General features: G+C 37.6%; 1 protein-coding gene across 2 annotated transcripts; it reads right to left on the bottom strand.

Annotated features, from left to right (window-relative positions):
• Nucleotides 1–822: 822 nt before the first annotated feature.
• On the bottom strand, nucleotides 823–16,190 carry LOC142984931 (fatty acyl-CoA reductase wat-like). Of its 2 annotated transcripts, none has more exons than XM_076132813.1 (11): nucleotides 16,176–16,190; nucleotides 9,281–9,490; nucleotides 8,610–8,700; nucleotides 8,107–8,229; nucleotides 7,334–7,458; nucleotides 5,742–5,900; nucleotides 4,818–4,927; nucleotides 3,880–3,947; nucleotides 3,347–3,527; nucleotides 2,489–2,672; nucleotides 823–1,171 (listed from the first exon to the last, which is right to left on the bottom strand). In XM_076132813.1, exons 2-11 carry the CDS (start codon nucleotides 9,469–9,471, stop codon nucleotides 838–840), a joined length of 1,566 nt encoding a protein of 521 aa, XP_075988928.1. In that variant the 5' UTR covers nucleotides 9,472–9,490; nucleotides 16,176–16,190; the 3' UTR covers nucleotides 823–837. The 2 variants fall into 2 exon arrangements, with proteins under 2 accessions (XP_075988928.1, XP_075988927.1); XM_076132812.1 differs by lacking the exon at nucleotides 16,176–16,190 and adding an exon at nucleotides 10,974–11,031.
• Between the last annotated feature and the right edge of the window lie 1,019 nt (nucleotides 16,191–17,209).

Genomic DNA, 17,209 nt, shown 5'->3' with positions numbered 1-17,209 from the left:
TATATTACTCTATCAAATCTATACTAATATTATAAAATTGTAGAGTTTGTTTGATTGTTTGTTTGTTTAAACACGCTAATCTCAGGAACTGCTAGTGCGAATTGAAAAAATATTTTACTGCCTATTAGCCTATATAGATAGCATGTTTATTGAGGATGGCTATAGGCTATACACCATCACGCTACGACTAATAGGAGTAGAGTACCAGTAAAAAATATTACAAAAACGGGGAAAATTATAACCCATTCTCTCTTATGTGACGCAAGCGAAGTTGCGCGGGTCAGCTAGTTTAGTATACACTGCTTCGTGATCTATGGATTTTCCAGAATTCATTGAAATTGTTTCAGTAGTTTAGTACTAAAACTTGGTAAAAATGTGTTGTCAACTATAAATACTGTTGACAATGATATCTATCACTCTGTTACTTTTATCTTAATCGTTTAAGAAGTTAAGTCGTAAAATTATACTCATAAAGTACTAAGTTTAATAAAAAAAAAACCGTTAATGTCCCACTGCTGGGCAAGGGTCTCCTCCCGTAATGAGGGAGGGGTTAGGCTTTGAGTCCACCACGCTGGCTAAGCGCGGGTTGGAGACTTTTCATACCTTCCTAGAACTGTGTTAAACAACTCTCAGACATGCAAGGTTGCATCACGATGTTATCTTTCACCGTTGGAGCATGTGACAATTATTTCTAATACACACATAACTTCGAAAAGACATTGGTGTGTCTGCTTCGACTAGATTATAGAAGAACAAACGAAAAAAAACGGTTAAATAACTTTACAAAATAAAATATATTTTTATAATAAACTTTATATCCATCTTACCCATTGAATATCAGAAAAACATTTTCAATAATGACATAAATACATATAACACCAAAGCCAAAAGTACAAAATCTATAACAGTAAAGAAAAAATGTTTTCTTAGACCATATTTTGTGTTTTTCAACCCATCCTTGATTACGTATTTTCTGAGACCAACGACGTACACCTGCATCTGTTCTGCCCAGTTCATATCGGCGATGTCGTGATGATATATGACCTGGTCATTTTTGGACAAACCCTGGAATAATTTCAGAGTGTTTTTGTCCTCGAAAATCCATTCGTTGGTCATGAAATAGGACAGCACTGACGATATCTTGTTTATCTTTTGGTATATTTTTCTCAACCTGAAATAGATAATAATAAATATCATTCAACAAGTCACATACGGTCATTTGATTCCAAACTAAGCAGAGCTTGTACTATGGTGATTAAATAACTGATAAACATACTTATGTACTTTAAAAATACATACTTATATAGATACATTAACAACCAAGCTCAGAATAAATACTCGTGCTCATAGCTCAAATCCATACTAATATTATAAATGCGAAAGTAACTCTGTCTGTCTGTCTGTCTACTACACAATCACGCCTAAACTACTGAACCAATTTGCATGAAATTTGGTATGGAGATATTTTGATACCCGAGAAAGGACATAGGCTATATATCATCACGCTGCGACCAATAGGAGCAGAGTACCAGCGGAAAATGTTACAAAAACGGAGAACATTTCCATTCTCTCTTATGTGACGCAAGCGAAGTTGCGCGGGTCAGCTAGTATTAAATAAGATGATATTTGCTGTTCTATAAGCCAAAAAATGTTTACAGGAAATGATAGAGTCATTAATATGTGTAATACTTAAAAATTTTCAATTGATGTCTATGTATCAGATACTAGCTGACCCTCGCAACTTCGCTTGCGTCACATAAAAGAGAATAGGTCATAGTTTTCCCCGTTTTTGTAACATTTTTTACTGGTACTCTGCTCCTATTAGTCGTAGCGTGATGATACATGGCCTATAACCTTCCTCAATAAATGGGCTATCTAAGACTGAAAGATTTTTTTTAAATCGTACCAGTAGTTCCTGAGATTAGCGCGTTCAAACAAACAAACAAACTCTTCAGCTTTATAATATTAGTATAGATACTTAAACATTTTCAGTTGATGTCTATGTATCAGATATTGACGTATCGTATTTTCTGGACCTATTCTATCCCATTGCTGCCAAAAGATCAATCTAAACTTTGTTTACAACTTTCAAAGTATGATGATTAAAATAAATATTATATCCTAACGTAACCGGCGGCCCTGTATGACAACATGTATGTATGTGAATGAAGCAAGGGAAGTTTGTAAAGATCGTACCAAGTGACGTTCTTTGGACTACCTACCCCTATAGAAAAAAGTCACAATTACGTATGTTTTTATACCAAAAATGTCATTTTCGAAGATCTTTGACAGTCGTTAACAGTAGTCAAAAGCTTGAAAGTCTGACAACCAGACTTACCGGAGGGTATCGTGTTATAAACCAGGTAACTATATTGTTGAGGTCCGACAGTCGCTGGATGTAAAACACTGGTATTCACCTGCATCCGGTGAGACTGGACGCCGACTACAACATAGTTCGAAAACTAGGCTGATGATGAATTTAACTTACATTGGTCTCTTTCCAAGTAGCATGAGGACTCCATCGACCAAATAAGCCGGTAATGTATGCAGTAGGAACGATAATAACAAGTAAATATATTTGTTTTCTGACTGTAGTACATAGCAATGCCACAGAACCATCGGTGATAGAAGACCTGTTCTTATTTTGTTTATCATCACGTCTGTCAGTTGACCTGGAATTAATAATGTAATCTAAAAATATTATAACTCAAAGGTGACTGACTGACATAACATATCCTCGGTTTCTGAGTACATTTAGCGGCGGTTTATTTCATTAATGTACCTCAGAAACCGGGAGATAGTGATCTATCAACGCATAACCCAAACCACTAGACGGAATTTTAGAAATTTGGCATGCAGGTAGATATGACGTAGGTATCCGATAAAAAAGGATTTTGATCACCTTTACCACCAGGGGATAAAATAAGGGTTGAAAGTTTGTACGACAATTCTATTCTAAGTCACAAACCACGTGGACGAAGTCGCGGGCAAATGCTAGTTATAAATGAATTTAACTCATTTATGTTCCACTGCTGGGTAAGGGTCTCCTCCCGTAATGAGGGAGGGGTTAGACCTTGAGTCCACTACGCTGGCCAAGTGCGGGTTGGGTTAAAAAAGCTAGTTAATCAATATGTTCTTTTGAGGCAATACACATCACAACTTCGAAAAATCATAAGTTTTCACCCTCTTATTCATAAACACACTATAAACCTATTGAAGTTAACTACTAAAATATGTTTTTTCTTTTTCATTTTGCTAAGGAGTAAAAGAAACAAAGCTCTTTATAAGCCTTTCATAACTTCATATATTTTTATAATAAGAGGGTATGATTTCAAAAGTATCTTACCCCAAGTTATAGGGTTTCTAGCAGTGCTGCCAACGTTGTAGATGGCATGTGGTCTTTCTTTCGTGGTGGTGGCAGCCGTGATGGTCGCGTTAACCACATAGTCCACTGGTACCAGGTCCATTTTTAGAATTTCTTTTGTTTTCATTGTATGTATTATACCCATAGTACAGCCTAGCACTATCTGAAATAATAATCTATACATAAATATAAAAAATCGTGGCTTAGTTAACAACAGCCGCGCGGATCGATCTTTGAGGTTAAGCCACGCTTGCCGAGGTACGTCTTTGGATGGGTGACCAACTTGTACATATCGAGTTCTTCCGCGTTTCGGAAGGCACGTTAAATTGGAGGTCCCGGCTGTCATTTTCGAAGATCTTTAACAGTCGTTAACAGTAGTCAGAATCTTAAAAGTATGACAACCAGTCTTATTTCTTAAAAAAACTTAAGCTATAAAAACTCTGATTCACACATTTTCTGTAGTGAAATCGCTTATCACACAAATAGTTTCTTAAAAGAAGATAACGGTTGCTTACCCCGCTCGGACCATAGACACTGCTCTTATCAATCCAGCCCGGCATCGCTTCACGATTTGCACCAATAACTGTAAATAAATAAAAAATCAATTTAAAGTGGTTGCAGGTTCGAACCCGAGGCAACACACCAATGACCTTTCGAGGGTGTGTATTAGAAATAATTATCACTTGCTCTAACGGTGAAGAAAAACATCGTGAGAAAACTTTGCATGCCTAAAATGTGTTTAAGACATTTATTGAGTGCATGCAAAGTCCCCAACCCGCACTTGGCCAGCGTGGTGGACTGAAGGCCTGACCCTTCCCCCTGGTATGGGAGGAGACCCTTGCTCTGCAGTCGCTCCACGTAAAAACTGGTATCCAGCTGCATCCGGTGAGACTGGAAGCCGACTCCAACAAAGTTGGAAAAAGGGCTAGGCTGATATATTATTATTGTAATTGAAGTTCCACAGCCATACACACGATAAGTCCCTTCTTTTTGAAGTCAGTTTGAATCATAAGATAATCATTAATATATCACAGCTTTTTAACTCTCGCGTTGCATGTTTATTATGCAATAGGTTACAATTAGGCATTTTAAGGTAAAATGCGCGTTCACGTTAATTCCCGTATCCTATTATATAATACGAACTATGTAGTAAAGATAATAAATAAATAGAGTTGTTGGACAACTCACACACGGTCATTTGATGCCAAACTAAGCAGAGCTTGTACTATGGTAACCAAATAATTGATAAACATACTTATATACTTCTAATTATACTTATATAGATACATTGACATCCAAGCTCAGAACAAATACTCGTGCTCATCACACAAAGATTTGTCCCGGGTGGGATTCGAACCCACCACACGCGGCGCTACGGTTATTGCGGCGAGGTGACCGCTTAAACCACTGCGCCAAACGTGCAGTTTAAAGATAATATTATTATATGTCTTACCTATACTCGGTCTGACGATGCATACAGGAAGGTCACGTGCATCAGTTCTTATAAGTTCCTCGGCCAGTGCCTTCGTAAACGCGTAGGTATTAGGCCAGCCTTGTACCAATCTGTAGATATAAAACACATTAATATCCCACTGCTTGGTTCGCTGCGGAGTCTTAGTATTCTTTCAAGGACTGTTTAAAGAAGTAATATCAATTATCGTATCGGTAGGTTGTTCTTCTTCTTATTGTATGGTTAGTAGTCAACCTAGTGTCAAAGTTGTTCAAGCTGTTATCTTGATTGATAACAACAGGGACCGACTTTTTACGTGCCCTTCGAAGCACGGAGATTTAACGATTTCGGACTTTACTCGGTAACATGTTTTTTTTATAATTTAGCAGCTTGAAAAAGGATTTTTTTAAAGCAGACGATTTTCAATTGAAATTTTGTATGTGAAAAATAGAGCAGTGATATAGAGCAGTGGATCCCAACCAGTGGTCCGCGGACCACCAGTGGTCGGCGAGAGTCAAAATATGTTCCGTGAATGATTTCAAAATTTTAACTTTTCCTAATGATTATTACACTTAATTTTTAATATACTTACATAGTGGTCCCTGCTAAGAAGAATAATATAAAAGTGGTCCTGGGCTAAGAAAAGGTTGGGAGCCCCTGGCCTAGAATCATCATCTTAGTCGAGGTTTAAAATCTTTTTTTTTTTTTCGTCAAGGAAATGCATTACTGCATGTCCCGCTCCAGGGAGGTAGCGGGGGTCTGTCGGGCTCCCCCGCCGGCTAGGCGTTCCGGCTTTTAAATTTGGGCATACCGACTAAAAACCTGACGGTGTACCTTCAACAGTCACCATAAAGTGGCCAGGACGCGGTACCTCCAATTGGATACTAAACCTAAATCTCCACGTACATTAATGCAGATGAAACATACCCTTTGGTCATGTTATTGAGTCTGTCCTCGTCCACGGTATCAGCGAGTTGTATCATGAGGTGAGGAGTCACAGGGCATGGGTAGAACTGCTCCCGGACCACGGTGCCGATCGCGCTGACAGTTGCGTGAGAGTATGCCGTAGACATGTACACTAAAGACCTGGGGAGATTAGCATAAATAAGTGAAGAGTATCCTTAAACTGTAGTCCGAAGTTTTGTGTACTGCTAATAATAATGTCCTCCTTGCCGATACACGGCTACGGCGGTCAGTTTCATTGAAACTGGCCATCTGTGCAGAACTTTGTTTATAGTGTCCAAGTGTGTGCACAATACACAGGTACACTCTCTATTCCATCACTCTCATAGTTTGGTGGGACGGATAACCGACACGACCAGTGAGAGGTCAGGCGCAGGACCGACGGCTTTACGTGCTCTCCGAGGCACGGAGGTGTTCGACATCAACTTCCCAACTCCGGGCAATCTCTAAGAGATTCTTAACAGAAAATCTCAGAAAAGACTTTTTGGCCCGACCCAGGATTCGAACCCGAGACCTCGCACGGCAGCTGCATATACTACCGACCGCGCCACAGAGGCAGTTAACTACTCTACTACACAAATTGCTATCAGGCTTTTGTTAAAAATAAATTTTACACATAAATGTCCCACTGTTGGGCAAGGGTCTCCTCCTGTAAGGTGGAGCTAGAGTCCACCACACTGGCCAAGTGCGGGTTGACTTTGCATACTTTCAAGAACTGCGTTAAAGAACTCTTCAGACATGCCAAATTGCATCACGATGTTTTCCTTCACCGAACCATTGATAATTGCTTCTAATACACAAATAGCTTGGAGAAGTCATTAAAGTGTTGACTGCTTAGTTCAGAATGTGAGTTGTCTAATGATAAAAATAATAAAACCGGCCAAATGCGAGTCGGACTTGCCCACGAAAGATTTCGTGCCAAGAAAATACGAAAAACGTTTATTGCATGGGGAACCTCCGTAATATTTTTTAAATTTTAGTTTATGTTGTTATATACGCAACGGTAATACATAATTTGTGTAAATATCTTCCTAGCTATTACGAATACGGTTTAAACTGCCTCTGTGGCGCGGTCGGTAGTATATGCGACTGCGGTGCGAGAGGTCTCGGGTTCGAATCCTGGGTCGGGCCAAAAAGTCTTTTCTGAGATTTTCTGTTAAGAATTTCTTAGAGATTGCCCGGAGTTAGGAAGTTGAGGTCGAAGACCTCCGTGCCTCGGAGAGCACGTAAAGCCGTCGGTCCTGCGCCTGACCTCTCACTGGTCGTGTCGGTTATCCGTCCCACCAAACTATGAGAGTGATGGAATAGAGAGTGTACCTGTGTATTGTGCACACACTTGGACACTATAAACAAAGTCCTGCACAGATGGCCAGTTTCAATGAAACTGACCGTCGTAGCCGTGTATCGGCTAGGAGGACATTATTATTATTACGGTTTATGACACCCTGGCGACAGACAAACAGCGGAGGCTTAGTATTAGGATTCCATTTTAGCCCTTTGGGTACGAAACCCTAAAAAAACTGCCCCAAAGTTCATAAAAAAGGTTGTTACCTTACCTGAGTTGTGTACATCGTTTGGCGAGGTCAATGATCTCTCTGGTCGCCCTCAAGTTAGTCAGGGTGGCTGCTCGTATTGGCTCAGCGAAACCAATCGACGCTGCCACATGGAATATAATATCCACCTGGAATAACAAACATATAAGAAAAAAAACATACAGTCAATTTAGGTAACTTTGAATCATGTGGGTAACATTGACAGTGGGAATTTAAACTAGTTTCGATTATCCATACTAATATTATAAAGCTGAAGAGTTTGTTTGTTTGTTTGATACACGATACAATTATTGTATCGTGTGGAAATCGACCCACAACCTTCTGACGCAGCGGTAGTGACGTGGCGACGTAAATCACTGCGCCATTAACACAAGAACAACTCTCAACGCGGAAGTTGTCTTTTAAAAATAAAAATTAAAATCGGCAAAGAAGCCATTATTAATGTATTAACGTCATTGATCATTTAAAAGGGAAATATCCTGATAAATCTATACTAATCTATACTAATATTATAAAGATGAAGAGTTTGTTTGTTTGTTTGAACGCGCTAATCTCAAGAACTACTGGTCCGATTTGAAAAATTTTTTCAGTGTTAGATAGCCCATGTATCGAGGAAGGCTATAGGCTTTCTATCATCACGCTACAACCAACGGGAGCAGAGTACCAATAAAAAATGTTACAAAAACGGGAAAAATTTTGACCTACTCACTCTTATGTGACGCAAGCGAAGTTGCGCGGGTCAGCTAGTGTTAAAATAAAATACAATTACTCTGTACCTCTTGTGTAATTATTTGTTGATCTTCATCACAGATGCCAAGTCCGAGTTGCGCCACATCTCCTTCAACTGGTGTGATTTTGTCCAAAAAGTTCGGCTGCTTCTTACGTAGAATATCGAAAACCTGCCAAAAACATTACTATATACACTATATATATACTAGACTTTATGTATTTACTTCTTCAGCCAGAGAGATTACAAAAAGTCTCTTGAAAAACCTCACTGAATTTCTAATACTGAAAAGAGACGCCCATTTCGTCATTGCTCACTGAAGCATGAACCAATTTTTCCACCATCGATTAAATATTCTCTCGTTGCTTAGTTAACAACAGCCGCACGGATTGATATCTGAAGTTAAGCTACCCCTGTCGAGGTCGTTCTGTGGATGGGTGACCATCTTATACATATCGAGTTCCTCTGTGCTTCGGAGAAAACCTATAACATGGGATTAAAAACGCAAACGGCGAAACGTGCGTGAAATTACGTATGTATTTATTAACTTACAGGCTCTGAAAATATTTCAGGAAGTCTTTCTTTAAGAGATTTTCCCTTTTTTCTTCGCAGTAGTAGGTAAATCTTCTTTATTTTACATGATCTGTAAATAAAAATATTATTATCAGGTAATTTACAATAGGGTTGCCCGATAATACATGGGACTAAAAACTGTGTATGTGTAAGCTAGAAAACTATGTTGTGGAGGTCCGATAGGCAATCGCTCCATGTAAAATATTGATATTCAACTGCATCTGGTGAGACTGGAAGCCGTCTCCAACATAGTTGGAAGAAAGGCCAGTCTGATGATGATACTATAGTCTCCTAAGCGACTGCCTCTGTAGCGCGGTCGGTAGTGTATACAACTGCCGTGCGAGAAGTCTCGGGTTCGAATCCTGGGTCGGCAAAAAAATATTTAGCCCAGAGTTAGGACGTTGAGAACCTCCGTGCTTCGGAGAGCACGTGAAACCCTCGGGCCTGCGCCTGACCTCTCACTGGTCGTGTCGGTTATCCGTCCCACAGGGTTATGAGAGTGAAGGAATAGAGAGTGCACCTGTGTATTGTGCACACACTTGGACACTATAAACAAAGTCCTGCATCGTTGGCCAGTTTGAATAAAACTGACCGAAGCCAGGCAGGGACATTACTATTAGTTTCCAAACTCATAAAGCAAGTCTCTTTACCTGAGCAGTTTCTCAATGAGTTGTTTCCCGATGAAGCCGGAGCCGCCCGTCACGAACACGGTGGCGTCGCGGTAGAACTGCTGCACGCTGGAGTCTCCGCGCTCTATCACATCGTTCATCGGCTTCTGCAGCGCGAACGCTGCCTGTTCTATCTCTTCAGCAGGATCCATAACAATGTTTTCACTTTTCATAATTCAGACACACTTTTGCCTAAAAGTTATTTGAAATAAATAAATATCATTGGAAGTTACATACGGTCATTTGATTCCAAACGCAAGCAGAGCTTGTGCAATGGTATCAATGTATACTAATATTATAAAGCTGAAGAGTTTGTTTGTTTGTTTGAACGCGCTAATCTCAGAAACTACAGATCCGATTTGAAAAAATATTCAGAGTTAGATAGCCTATTTATCGAGGAAGGCTATAGGCTATATATCATTACGCTACGACCAATAAGAACAGAGTACCAGTACAAAATATTTTAGAAAAACGGGGAAAATTTTAACCCATTCTCTCTTATATAACGCAAGCGAAGTTTCGCGAGTCAGCTAGTTACTTGATAAACGTACTTATATACTTCTAAATACATACTAACATACTTATAAAAATCAATTGACTACCAGGCTCGGGACAGATACTTGTACTCATCACACAAATACTTATGTTTCAACTCACTACACACGGTTGCGACCAACACAACAATTATTTTAACAAATTATGTGTAAATACCCTCGACTTCGCTCGCGTGAAAAATTCCCATAGTTAAAAGTATCAAATGTTTTAATCCGCGTTATAAACAGTCTGTGTACTAAATTTCATCTACATTATATCTAATAATTTTTCGTGAAAACAAACATCCATCCACACAAACTTTCACGCTTATAATATAAGTAGGACATGATCAATTATTGTATCAACCACATTGTAAATCTTTTGGCGATTGAAAAGAGTGGCCATGAGTTTGTTGCTAACTCTTCTCATAAGGCTACCTTCTTTCCAAGCTAGTGGTAGATTCAGAAATTTTGACGATTTTCATGAGTGTCAACATTTGACTTAAATTAATAAATCATAAATATCATTGGACAACTCACACACGGTTAATTGATTCCAAACTAAGCAGAGCTTGTACTATGGTAACCAAATAACTGATAAACATACTTATATACATCTAAATACATACTTATATAGATAAATTGACAACCAGGCTCAGAACAAATACTCGTGCTCATCACACAAAGATTTGTCCCGGGTAGGATTTGAACCCACCACACGCGGCGCTACGGTTGTTGCGGCGAGGTGACCGCTTAAACCACTGCGCCAAATGTGCAGTAATAAATGACTTAATTTTGATTTTGTATTATTTAAATCATAAAAGTGATAGCCGAGTGGCTTAAGTTAGCACCTCCCACTCCAGCAGTCGCAAGTTCGAACCCGAGGCAACACACCAATGACTTTTCAGAGTAAAGTGTATATTAGAAATAATTATCACTTGCTCCTACGGTGAAAGTTAACTTCGTGATAAAAACTTGCAATGCCTAAAATTTGTTTAATACATTTATTTACGGCATGCAAAGTTCCCAACCCGCACTTGGCAAGCGTGGTGGATTCAAGGCCTAAGCCCTCCCTAGTTTGGGAGGAAACCCTTACCCTGAAGTGGGACAATAATGGGTTAAAAAATAATTTAAATAATCACCTTTTTCCAATAGTGTTGGTAAAATTGGGATCCGTTTGTCCTCCTTCGAAAATTCCGCTACACTGACTATAATTAAATGTTTACGCTATATATATAACAAACGTTATTTATCTATCTATGTACATATGTATAAAGCTCAAACGTGACTTACTCACCTAGTGATCTATCAACGCCCAGCCCAAACCACTGGACGGATCGGCCTGAAATTTGGCATACAGGTAGATGTTACAACGTAGGCATCCGCTAAGAAAGGATTTTGATAAATTCCACCCCTAAGAGAATAAAATAGGGGATGAAAGTCTGTGTGAAAATTTGTTAATTTTCGACTGATTGGACTGAAATTACTTCACACATAGGATACTTTTTACTACGGGAAACCTTTTCACGTGGACGAAGTCGCGGGCGAAAGCTGGTATCTAATATGTAAAATTCTCGCGTCACAGTTTTCGTTGCCATACTCCTCCGAAACGGCTTGACCGATTCTCATGAATTTTTGTGAGCATATTGAATAGATCTGAGAATCGGCCAACATCTATTTTTCATACACCTAAGTGACACATTTTTTTTCTATATGGCAAAGCAACGTTTGCCGGGTCAGCTATTAATGTATTAATATTATAAATGTGAAAGTAACTCTGTCTGTCTGTCTGTCGGTCTGCTACTCAATCACGCCTAAGCTACTGAACCAATTTGCATGAAATTTGGTATGGAGATACTTTGATACCCGAGAAAGGACATAGGCTATATATCATCACGCTACTACCAATAGGAGCAGAGTACGAGTAAAAAATGTTACAAAAACGGGGAAAATTTTGACGCATTCTCTCTTATGTTGCAAGCGAAGTTGCGCGGGTCAGCTAGTTATGTATAAAAATAGACCATAAAAGTCTTAATTTATGACTCGTGAAGTTAACGTTAGCAAGACGTGTTATGCGTAAACAGTTCCATACGAGTGCTCTACATTATAATTAACTAGCTGACCCGCGCAACTTCGCTTGCGTCACATAAGAGAATCATAACTTTCCCCGTTTTTGCAACATCTTTCACTGGTACTCTGCTCCTTTTGGTCGTAGCGTGATGATATATAGCCTATAGCTTTCCTCGATAAATGGGCTATCTAACACTGAAAGAATTTTTGAAATCGGACCAGTAGTTCCCGAGATTAGCGCGTTCAAACAAACAAACAAACAATCAAACAAACAAACTCTTCAGCTTTGTAATATTGTATATAATAATATATAATATATATATATATATATTATATATTATAGTATATAGTATAGATGTAATTAACAATTATAGCTGAGTGGTTTATGTTGGCACTTCCCACGGAAGTGGTCAACGGTTCGAACTCGAAGCAACAAAAGAGTTATCCAAGTTATGTGTTTATTAGAAACTAGCTGACTCGCGCAACTTCGCTTGCGTCCCATAAGAGAATAGGTCAATTTTTTGGTTGTAGCGTGATGAAACATAACCTACAGCCTTCCTCAATAAATGGGGTATCTAACACTGAAAGAATTTTTCAAATTGGACTAGTAGTTCCTGAGATTAGCGCGTTCAAACAAACAAACAAACTCTCCAGCTTTATAATATTAGTATAGATTATAATATTAGTATAGATTGTTTCCAAAATAACGGCCTGATTCGCTAAACACACGCTCGCAGATCTTTGGGGTCCGCTGGCCACAAGTGAAAAAACAAGGCTCTAGATCATCTATGTTTGTGTAAAAATAAATAGATAAAGTACCATTCAATAGGTTATTTATTCCCTTCGATAAATTTTGGACCGGAAGTTGTCTTTTTAAATGCATAATATCACGCCTGTTATACCTAAAGGGGTAGGCAGAGGTGTGAAATACACCCACGTTTCGCCATTAACAATGTTAGTCCCATGTAATAGAGGGCGAGTCTGCTATATACTATATGCTAAATATATATTTGACCTTTTAAATTAAATTACTATAACCTTTAGTTAAAATTTGCGTTATTTGTTTTGCAGTTTTAGAGATAGCCTCTTACAGATAAACTAAATTTTAGAATTCCTTTGGAAGCTAGTTAAAATTAATAGCAATTATTATGCAGTTAAGTTAACTATTTAGTTAAATTTAATTGCCTTTTTTGTACGAGTAGTAAGGATACTGGAGTTCACACGGTCTTAAGTGCGATTATTTTTCTTTTTTGCTTTGCTCCTATGAGTCATAGCGTGATGTTATAACCTAGAGCCTTCCTCAACAAATGGACTATTTACACAAAAATTTCAATTCGGATTCGAACCGGTAGTTTTTGAGATTAGTGCGTTCAAATAAACAAACTCTTAAACGTCCCAGATAAATATAGCCTATAGCCTTCCTCAATAAATGGGCTATCTAACACTAAAATAATTTTTCAAATCGGAACAGTAGTTTTTGAGATTAGCGCGTTCAAACAAACAAACAAACAATTAAACAAACAATCAAACAAACAAACAAACTCTTCAGCTTTATAATATTAGTATAGATAGGATTTAACATTCAAATAGTTAAATAACAATACGTAGTTTATTATTAAATTAATTATACAATATATTTTGGTTAAACTTTTAGTTAGTTTTTGTTTCAATCTAGGATTTAACTGAGCGTAATAAATAGCATTTATTTCTAGAAAAAACATTATTTTATTTGTCGGTATGACGTCTAAATGTTGTCTAGTTATATTCATAGTAACGAACAATGAAGCCTTGACCAGAATGCTGGCCTTTACTTTCAAATAGTTAATTTAACTATTGACAATACGTAACGGTAGTTTATTATTAAATTAATTATATAATTAACTAGCTGACCCGCGCAACTTCGCTTGCGTCACAAAATTTTCCCCGTTTTTGTAACATTTTGCACTGTTACTCTGCTCCTATTGGTCGTAGCGTGATGATAAATAGCCTAAAGCCTTCCTCGATAAATGTACTATCCAACACTGAAAGAATTTTTCAAATCGGACCAGTAGTTCTTGAGATTAGCGCCTTCAAACAAACAAACAAACAAACTCTTCAGCTTTATAATATTATATAAAATATAAATATAATCAGCTTTATAATATTAGTATATAGATTTTGGTTAAACTTTTAGTTAGTTTTTGTTTCAATCTAGGATTTAACTGAGCATTAATTGTGGAACATATTTAAATAAAATATTATCGTCAGAGACGATACAAAAAAACCATTTGCATGATACTTATATTGACTATCCTAATTTTGTAGGTAGAACTGACTATTTCGAGGCCGAATCTTCTAATTGACCTGATTATAATTAAATTAGTCGGTATGACGTCTAAATGTTGTCTAGTTCTATTCATAGGAACAAACAATGTAGCCCTGACCAGAATGCGGGCCTTTACTTGGGTCAAAGAATTAGCATTGCCATCCAACGTGGCAATGCTGCCAGCATTCTGGGTACGTTACCAGTCGATGATGGTGAGGAGAAATTCTACGACGCGTGACGCACTCCTTTTGTATGCATATTTTATATTGTAAATATATTGTATAATTGTAAATATTTTGTTTTTTGTTAATTATTTCTAGTTTAGTTTAGTTTAATGTTACTACTACTACTAATCGTATGGTTAGTGGTCAACCTAGTGTAAAAGTTGTTTAAGCCGCTCGAAACTATAAAAAAAAAACGCTATTGAATAGATAAACTACCGCTAAATGTACTCAGAAACCGGGGGTGAGTTGTTCTTAGGGAAGTTATTCTCCATGAGATTTACACACTCGTAGACTAAATTGTTCACGCAGCTTTGTCTGCGAAAGGTATACGATATCGTTTTTAGGAAAGTGTTCTATCATCCTGCAAAATTTTATCGACATCGATTCGGTCATTTTGACGAAATGAGAGAAAGGTTAGGCTTTGAATCGACCACGCGGTATACAACCTGTAACATAATTAACGCACATCCTGAAATTAGTTAGTTCAGAATCGGTAGCTGAATCCATCCCACTTCTTTCCAAAAAAATTTTTTTTTGTTTAGAAATACTTGAAAGTTAGTAAATTGTAGACATTGTCTTCATAAATCACGTTTAACTCATGTTTAGGTAGATACCTAGGTAGGTACGCCAGCGCTACTCGTGTGCGGGATTTGTAATTTGCGGGATATTTCAAAAACAATAAGTTCCATAAACAATATCTACAATAATCAAATTATTATACTGATGCATTAATTGTGAATGAAAAAGAATTTTCTTGTTGGGGTGTCTAAGGATGTGCGTTGTTTCCGTTACACGTTGTATATGTGGACAACGGACTTTGTTTCCGTTCAAGCACTGCGATGAAAGGTTTCATCACGATGTTCATCTTCACTGTTAGAACAAGTGATCATTATTTCTTTGCTAGATTCTGCATTCGTTTAATAGTTCGGCAACTAAGTAGAGAGCCTTGGCATGTATGATTTATTTAGATTACCTTTTTTAATAAAAATTAATCGCCAAATGTGTTGTTATGCGCAAAACTTAAGAACGGTTCAACCAAATTCGACTGTTTCTGTAAAATATATCTTTAAGACAACTGTTTTATCTATACTAATATTATAAAGCTGAAGAGTTTGTTTGTTTGTTTGTTTGAACGCGCTAATCTCAGGAACTACTGGTCCGATTTGAAAAATTCTTTCAGTGTTAGATAGTCCATTTATCGAGGAAGGCTTTAGGCTATATATCATCACGCTACGACCAATAGGACCAATACTCCCTTACTGCAGGAGGAGGTTCTTACCTAGGAGGCGAACTCTCAAACTAAGTTTTGAGTCCACCATGCTGGCCAAGTGCGGGTTAGTGACTTTGAATACCTTCAAGAACTGTTCTAAAGAACTCTCAGGCATGCAAGGTTGCATCACGGTGTTTTCCTTCACCGTTAGAACAAGGGATAATTATTTCTAATACACACAGAACTTGGAAAAGTCATTGGTGTGTTGCCTCGGGTTCGAACCATCGACCACTTGCGTGAAAGGCACCAACTTAAATCTTAAATCTAATATATAAAATTCTCGCGTCACGGTTTTCGTTACCGTACTCCTCCGAAACAGCTTGACCGATTCTAATGAAATTTGGTGAGCATATTGAGTAGGACTGAGAATCGGCCAACATCTATTTTTCATGCCCCTAAGTGACACTTTTTTTTTAAATTTTTGTGGCAAAACAACGTTTTCCGGGTCAGCTAGTTATTTATAAAATAGACTTACCGGTATCTCAGCGAATATAAAACTGAAACGATGTCATATTTTTCATAATTTTATATATTTGCATTTTTAGAAAATACGAGAGGTTTTGTTAAAAATTCAAAAATATGTTATAACAATTAATTAATATTCATTTTAGAGAATATAGAGAAAACAATGACGCATATGACCTTTATAATTTATTGTTTTTAAATTATTTATTTGTTTAGTTACCTTAAATAATATTTGAATACAGTATTCAATAAGTATGTAGTTTGTAAATCAGTCTGTTAACGAAAACATAATATTTAACTATTCTCAATAGTTTTGCTCGGTTTCCGAGTACTTTTAGCGGTATTTTATCTAATCAATAGCGTTTTTTTATATAAATATAAACGCTATAGAATAGATAAACTACCACTAAAATAATAATATGTAACTCAGAAACCGAGGGTAAGTAATTTAACTCTGTGTGTAAAATATAGCAACAAGTCTATGCAAGGAGGGTTAAATAGCAATATTTAATTATACCCTTTGCTGTCCCAATGCTGGGCAAGGGTTTCCTCCCGAACGAGAGTAAAGTTAGGCCTTTAGTCCACTACGCTGGCCAAGTGCGGGTTAGTGACTTTGCATACTTTCAAGAACTGTTCTAAAGAACTCTCAGGCATGCAAGGTTGTATCACGATGTTTTCCTTCACCGTTAGAGCAAGTGATAATTATAACTAATACACACATAACTTCGTAAAGTCATTGGTATGTTGCCTTGGATTCGAACCTGCGACCACCTGCTTGGAAGGTGCCAATTAATACCACTAGGCTATCACTGCTTTTATAATAAACTAACAGACCCTGTTAACTTTGCTTGCATCACATAAGAAATAATGGGTTATGATTTTCCCCGTAAAATACTGGTATTTAGCTGCATCCGGTGAGACTGGAAGCCGATGACATTGGAATAAAGGGAAAGCCGATTGATTAAGCTTGAGAATTTTGACTAACTGGTATTTTCTGCTAAGTTTCATCAAAATCTGTTCAATTTTGGCGTGATTGAGAAACAA

Source organism: Anticarsia gemmatalis, chromosome 28 (assembly GCF_050436995.1).
Source record: "Anticarsia gemmatalis isolate Benzon Research Colony breed Stoneville strain chromosome 28, ilAntGemm2 primary, whole genome shotgun sequence".
NCBI classification, from domain to species: domain Eukaryota; kingdom Metazoa; phylum Arthropoda; class Insecta; order Lepidoptera; family Erebidae; genus Anticarsia; species Anticarsia gemmatalis.
The sequence above is the reverse complement of the archived record's forward strand: the minus strand, read 5'-3'. Positions and strand labels throughout refer to the sequence as shown.

What these genes read in the sequence shown, in the direction of transcription:
- LOC142984931 (XM_076132813.1), bottom strand. Translation starts at nt 9,471, where the DNA reads ATGAAAAGTGAAAACATTGTTATGGATCCTGCTGAAGAGATAGAACAG. An exon ending in CTCATTGAGAAACTGCTCAG is followed by an intron (nt 8,701 to 9,280) that starts GTAAAGAGACTT and finishes TTTTATTTACAG; the next exon opens with ATCATGTAAAATAAAGAAGA. An exon ending in AAACGATGTACACAACTCAG is followed by an intron (nt 5,901 to 7,333) that starts GTAAGGTAACAA and finishes TAATCTCCCCAG; the next exon opens with GTCTTTAGTGTACATGTCTA.